The sequence below is a fragment of the Culex quinquefasciatus genome, chromosome 3, assembly GCF_015732765.1.
Source record: "Culex quinquefasciatus strain JHB chromosome 3, VPISU_Cqui_1.0_pri_paternal, whole genome shotgun sequence".
In the NCBI taxonomy this organism is placed as follows: Eukaryota; Metazoa; Arthropoda; class Insecta; order Diptera; family Culicidae; genus Culex; species Culex quinquefasciatus.
The window spans coordinates 170,018,679-170,026,285 of record NC_051863.1 but is presented as its reverse complement, the minus strand read 5'-3'; the positions used below and the strand labels follow the sequence as shown (position 1 = coordinate 170,026,285).

General features: G+C 31.1%; 1 protein-coding gene across 1 annotated transcript in view; it reads right to left on the bottom strand.

Annotated features, from left to right (window-relative positions):
- The window catches only part of LOC6041469 (cuticle protein AMP1B), a 25,909-nt gene extending 25,110 nt beyond the window's left edge, over nucleotides 1-799 (bottom strand). Inside the window, exon 1 of the mRNA XM_038263984.1 lies at nucleotides 425-799. Coding sequence (XP_038119912.1) covers nucleotides 425-436 — 12 coding nt within the window. The 5' untranslated portion in view covers nucleotides 437-799. The remainder of the gene's footprint in view (nucleotides 1-424) is intronic.
- Between the last annotated feature and the right edge of the window lie 6,808 nt (nucleotides 800-7,607).

Below are 7,607 nucleotides of genomic sequence, written 5' to 3'. Positions count from 1 at the left end.
TTTACGATTTTTGATCACATTTTTGACATTTAATCTATTCAGAGTTGATGTAACAGTTTACAATTTTTGAGAACCTTGCTGTTGGGAGACTTCTAGCAAAGGATAATTGCTTTATTTTTTGCATACGTGATTCACAGCTCATTATAAAACAGGGAAGGTGTGTTGCTTGAAGAAAAGGAAAAACACTCTTGATGGATACAGAATAAATTAAATTTATCATCTAATTTCATATAAAAATAACATGAAAAATAACACCTAAATTAAAATTACTAGCAACTTGCTTTAACAATGTCCGCTGATAGATAGTAAAAGTCACTTCACGAGTGACTAACAGTTTTAATGAGAATCGTTACACGCAACAAGCTGTAGGGCAAAAAAACCAACTGCAACTTGATAAGACAAAAAAGAGACTTAACCAATTTACCCTTTTGTTCATCTCGACAGCTGCTTCCAAGAACTGCAAACTTTCCTCTCCAGCAGTTGATTTTTTATGCAAATTGGCCCGCGATGTGATGCTAATGGAAGCCCTTAACAAGATGTGATTATGCTACACACAATGTGCAGCAGGGTATAGTTTCCACTTAATTCCAGATCACATAAATGCAACGCTTATTGCTTGCCGGAACCATGAGCATGGGTTGGTATTTTTTTTTTCTTGCTTCTGGTTTTACTTTCCAATTGTTGTTTTTCTTTAGTTTTTTTTTTCTAAGGAATAATTTCACTTTTGTTGTCATGACCAACCATCCACTTCAAGCTTCTTAGTGTTATTTTATTCATCAATTTACAATTGATTTGACGATAAGCTAAAATTTTAGTAAACTTTAATTTGTTTGTGTTAACCAGAGTGAGACAACGAATCATGCGAATAAAAAAATAATAATAAAATGAAGCAAAAACTTGAGCCAACCAAACGTGTCCGGATCATCCGCGAGTCTCACAGCGTGCATAATTATGCAAATCAGCTCGCGATGATCACCAGGTCAGCCCTGCTGCCTCCACCAAGTGTTTCATTTTTTCTCTTTACCCCCACGCCACGTGGCTTTGTGGACGGGCGAACGAACGGACGGTTGTTTGTTTGATTTCGCTCGTTTTTCCAGCTTACGGTCAATTCCCGTAAGGCGGCCTGCTGAACTAGTGAGATTTGCTGCGGCAGTTTTTCTTTTCCTTTCTTTGCTAACCCACTCTTTTCAATCGTCCTGGAATGATCGAACAAAAGTGTGATTCATTGATTGCGGGGGGACGACTCGTGGTGGAAAACCGATTCATCGGGCAGGTTAAAAAAATCGGGGAGTTTTATGGTAAGGGTGGTATGCATTTGGTGGAAACATGCAAAAATTCCGAACTCCTATATCTCTGTAACATCCTCCTCTTTTTCGCGACATTTAAAAATTTCCCTATCGATTTTATTCGATACAGAAATAAGCTTGATCAGAAAGATTTGGGGAATGTTAAAGTTTAATTAAGTAGTTCATTAGAACGAACACTAAAGGGATCCAATTTCAAGTAATTTAGGCAAAACTGAGTTAGTAGCAACTTATGCGAAATGTACCCCCAAGCAGTATAAGACTTGGAGCACAAATTATTACAGTGTGTCAGGTCTGTTCACTTGTGGAACTTTCAAGTCAAAATTAGAGTCGATTTTAAGCAGGAGAGTAACATTTAAAAACCTAGTGCTACCAGAGATGAAAAATGTTAGTCCATCAGCTAAAAACAAGGCTCTAAAAATGTTTATAACATATATAAACTATGTGCTAGAATCCACTAGCTCGTTCACAGTAGGCGCACTAGAATTTGTTTTACAGTGTAATTGTCTCGAAAATGTTCTAATCAACGTGTTTAGAAAAAAAGTAATAAGACAATCCTTAAGAATTGTACAATCAATAATCTATTTCCCCCTTGTAATGAAGTTCTGGTCTTCCACTATCCACATCCAGTCTCCGCTATTACAGCATACTGTCCATTGCCCTGAGGCTCCTTTCCCAATCCCCGGCTTTGATTATTTTTTTTCAATTTCAATTCGGTTTTATTGGTAAATTATCAATATACAATAAGTTCTTTTGAAATACATAACAGAGTTTTGGAGTTCTTTTCAGCTGTGTGTTACATCATAATCCATTTTGGAACAATTGTTGCTTGTAGTTAAGGGGTTACCGAAAGTAAGAAATAGATAAGAAAAAAAAACTTACTAAAATAGGCTTTGATTATAACTACTAATAAAATGGAAAATCATAGATGAGAAATGGTCAATGCGGATGGAGAGCAAATCAAGCTCAGTATCCTCTCACAAAGACTGGTCGTAAGTGTGAAAAAGACAATGAAAAATATAAAGAAAGACAAGAATAAAAATGAGAGATAGTATGTCAATGCGGATAGATCGATGATCACCTCACAACAATTTCATTACTTCAAATACTTTAAATATTTTAAAAACTATAAATATTTTAAATATTTTAAAAACTGTGAATAATTTGAATGCTCTGAACATTATAAAAATACTTTGAATAAATTAAATACTTTGAATGCTTTGAATAATTTAAATACTAAAGTATTCAATACTTTACATTTTTATATACTTGAAATGCTTTAAATACTTCAAATACTTTGAACACTATAAATAAATCATTTACTTTTAATGGTTTCAATACTTTTAAAACATTAAATACTTTAAAGATTTCAAATACTTAAAATATTTTAAATGATCATTTACTTCAAATACTTTAAATATCAATGTTTAAAACATACATACTTATTTTTTTTAAATGCTTCAAATACTTTTAATTCTTTAAATATATTCAATATTTATAAAACTTGCAATACTTTAAACGAAATTAAAAATAGTGGAGCCGATGGATTCATTTGAAATGATTGTAACTACCTCCTAATTTATTTATTATTAATTTGAATTGGTTTTGATTTATTTCTATTAAAATTATTTATATGTTTGCTCTGAATCAAAGTAGTAATTTCAAGCAGCAGGGACATTATTCAACAAAATTTTGTCATCTGTTAGACTTTATTATATTCAAATCATAAAATCAGAATAAAAAACAGGAATAGTTTCCAATATAAAATGTATCATTAATTTTTTTTTAAAGTAATCAAAAATTTTAATGAACAAAAATCAATAAAAACCAGAGCTGGTTTGAAAAAAGTCAAGTGACGGAAAAAAGCCATGGAAATCAAAACTTTGACAGAATATTTCAAAAATCAATTTTTCAACCAATTTTTGATCTTTAAAAAGCATTGGCAAGAAGAACTCTTAAAATTTAAGAATTCAAAGGATGGAAGTGTGATGTCCATTATGTTCATTTATTTTTACTTTGGTTTTTGGATATGTCTAAAACTAAAAACACAAAAAAAAAACATCTTGCCACAAGCCTGTAAAAATTCCAATTTTTCGATTTTTTGTTGAAAATCAGTGTTTTCGGGTATTTACAAATGATGAGATTTATTTGAAAATTTGAATTGAACCGGTTATCATCTGTTAAAAAAATGACGCTACTTTTCGATTGCAAATTAAATTCAACTTCTAAAACAAAGCCTTAAAAATATACTTTCTTCAACGTTTTTTTTCTTAAATAGATCATGTCCAAAACATCTTTCAATTACGAGAATTGCAATGTCCAATACCCAAAAAAGCATAGGTCATTGCTTAAATATTCAAGTTATTAAAGTTTTAGTAGAAATAGATGATTTTTTCCAGATCTCATAATTTTTCGGTTACCGCTTGAGACGCGTCGAAAAAACTAGTCACAGTTGGACATAAGACTATTCTTCCCTAAAAATTCAACAAAAAAAAAATCTTTCATTTGCGTCCAAGAGACCTCAAATTAGTTGAAACGGCTTGGAATTGATTTTGGAAAAAATGTGATTTTTGCGAAAATCGATGAAAATTACCATTTTTGGGACCAACCTAGCACGGTGTAGGTCACCCTAATGGCAAAAAAGAAAAAAATAGGTATATTATTTTTGACAAAAGAACCCCCCGAAAATTTTTTAGTCCGATCGTAAAACTTTTTATTTTGGTAAGGCTGTTGCAAATATTTTTTTAAGTTTATGTCCCTCGACTCTGACCAAAGTCGAGAGGGGTGGGGGGTGCAAAAAAATAAAAAAAAGTATAAAAATTTAAATTACCAGCCATAATTTCAACATTTTAATGAAAAAAGTGTTTTAAAATGCATTATACACCTGTCCTGTTGTTTTGCCATCAATAGTTTCAAAAATATCTAAGTATTCACGAAAATTTTATTTTTTTCGAAAAATAACATTTTTGCGGTGCTGTACATTGGAATTAAATTAAAATTCAAAACATTTTTAAACAAGCCCAAACATGCTAAATATGATAATCAATGCAGAAAAATGCATTTTAGATAGTTTTCAGTTGATTAGACTTCTATTTTCATAAAAATATTAAAGTTTCTTGGAAATTTTTTTTTGCCCCCTAATTTTTCAGACCAATATTGAAGGGGGGGCGACATAAACTTTGAAAAATATTTGCAACGGCCTAAACACTTTTCTCAAAAAAAAAAAAAATGCAGTATGATTATATTTTAAACATTTAGTTAAATTAAACGTTTGCAAATTTTTTTTTGATAAGTGTTTCAAAGAAATTTCAAAGTTACATGAATTTTCATAATAAGTCATTCGTAAACTTTATATTACATCTAACTTTTTTTTGGTAAATGAGCAATTCTCTACGAAATCGGTCTTTTTTCTTCAATTTTAATTTTTGTATTTTTTAATCCGACTGAAACTTTTTTGGTGCCTTCGGTATGCCCAAAGAAGCCATTCTGCATCATTAGTTTGTCCATATAATTTTCCATACGAATTTTGCAGCTGTCCATACAAAAATGATGTTTGAAAATTCAAAAATCTGTATCTTTTGAAGGAATTTTTTGATCGATTTGATGTCTTCGGCAAAGTTGTAGGTATGGATATGGACTACACTGGAAAAAAAATGATACACGGTAAAAAAATTTTGGTGATTTTTTTATTTGACTTTTTATCACTAAAACTTGATTTGCAAAAAAAACAATATTTTTAATTTTTTTTATTTTTTGATATGTTTTAGAGGACATAAAATTCCAACTTTTCAGAAATTTCCAGGTTGTGCAAAAAATCTTTGAGCGAGTTATGAATTTTTTAATCAATACTGATTTTTTTAAATAATCGAAATATTGGTCACAAAAATTTTTCAACTTCATTTTTCGATGTAAAATCAAATTCGCAATCGAAAAGTACTTTATTAAAAATTTTATAAAGTGCACTGTTTTCAAGTTAAATCCATATTTAGGTGACTTTTTTGAAAATAGTCGCAGTTTTTCATTTTTTTAAATTAGTGCACATGTTTGCACACTTTTGGAAAAAATATTTTTGAAAAGCTGAGAAAATTCTCTATATTTTACTTCTTCGGATTTTGTTGATACGATCTTTAGTTGCTGAGATATTGCATTGCAAAGGTTTAAAAACAGGAAAATTGATGTTTTCTAAGTCTCACCCAAACAACCCACCATTTTCTAATGTTGATTTCTCAGCATAGTTGTCCGATTTTCAATGTTAATATATGAAACATTTGTAAAATTTTCCGATCTTTTCAAAAACAATATTTTCAAAAATTTTAAACCAAGACTAACATTTCAAAAGGGCCAAACATTCAATATTACGCCCTTTTAAAATGTTAGTCTCGGTTTAAATTTTTTGAAAATATTGTTTTCGTAAAGATCGGAAAATTTCACAAATGTTTCATATATTAATATTGAAAATCGGACTATTAGTTGCTGACATATCGACATTTAAAAATTGTGGGCTGTTTGGGTGAGACTTAGAAAACATCAATTTTCCTGTTTTTAAACCTTTGCATTGCAATATCTCAGCAACTAAAGATCGTATCAACAAAGTCCGAAGAAGCAAAATATAAAGAATTTTCTCAGCTTTTCAAAAATATTTTTTCCAAAAGTGTGCAAACATGTGCATTAATTTTAAAAAATGAACAACTGCGACTATTTTCAAAAAAGTCACCTAAATATGGATTTAACTTGAAAACAGTGCACTTTATAAAAATTTTACTAAAGTACTTTTCGATTGCGAATTTGATTTTACATCGAAAAATGAAGTTGAAAATTTTTTGCGACCAATATTTCGATTTTTTGAAAAAATCAGTATTGATTAAAAAATTCATAACTCGCTCAAAGATTTTTTGCACAACCTGGAAATTTCTGAAAAGTTGGCATTTTATGTCCTCTAAAACATATCAAAAAATTAAAAAAAATAAAAATAGTGTTTTTTTGCAAATCAAGTTTTAGTAATAAAAAGTTAAATAAAAAATCACCAAATTTTTTTACCGTGTATCATTTTTTCCAGTGTAGTCCGTATCCATACCTACAACTTTGCCGAAGACATCAAATCGATCAAAAAATTCCTTCAAAAGATACAGATTTTTGAATTTTCAAACATCATTTTTGTATGGACAGCTGCCAAATTTGTATGGAAAATTATATGGACAAACTAATGATGCAAAATGGCTTCTTTGGGCATACCGGAGGCACCAAAAAAGTTTCAGTCGGATTAAAAAATACAAAAAAATCGAATGACCGAAATCCTAGAGAACTGCTCAAATCAGTCAATGATGACTATTTGGGGAGGACACTTGAATAACGGCGACTTATCAACAAATAACTTATTTTTTGTTGATATGTCATGTCATGCTCAATATTAAAAAAAAACATGTTTTTTATTTTTAGTTCCCAGATTCTGTGTCGTCCTAAACTTTATAAAACAATAAAAATGTGTTTTAAGTGATAAAACGTTACACAAAAAAAGCAAAGTTTGTCTCGTAAATCTATTATTTTCTGAAAAGTACCTAAAAATATATTCAATTCATCCAGCAACTGCATTGCATCCTTACCTACCTGCAAGTGCCACTGATTTCGCTGGAAAGAAATGGAAACAGCTGATTTTTCCGCACCGCATCGTGCCCAACAAAAAAACGGAAGAAATTATAATAAATTATGCAGATAAATATACATGACGTTTCATATTTCTTCTACCCGCCGCGCCGCCTCGGTGGCCATTGCAATGGCCAAGGCTCTCTATTCCCCGCACAGAAACCCCTTTCCTCGCCAGCAAAGATAGTAAACAGATAATAAATTTCCCGCAGATTATTGTGCCCAGATAAGTCCAAACCATCCAACGACTGCGACAACACACACCGCGATTGCAATGCAATTGCAATTGCAATAAAAGTAAAATGCCACCCTCCTTCCCCTCTTTCCTCTCCCTTTCCTGGATGGAATTGATTGGAGGACCGCACGCGGGACTTTTGATGAAGCGATTTGCGAAGGCTTTAAAGTGGGCTTCCTCCTCACTCTCTCTATCTCTATATCTCTGGAAAGGGACAACTCAGTTCCAGTGTGGAGGGCCTTTGTTGGGACATCCAGGCAAGGGATTTTTGGTGAAGGGTTCTTGGAAATATATCCTGAAAGCACATTCTTGAATTACTTAGATGCTTTTTAAATCGTATCAAACATTGAACGAGATTTGGAAACATTCAATAATTACTTATTTTAAAAATATGTTTTCAAAAAGCTAGAAAAAGTTATTAATTATAA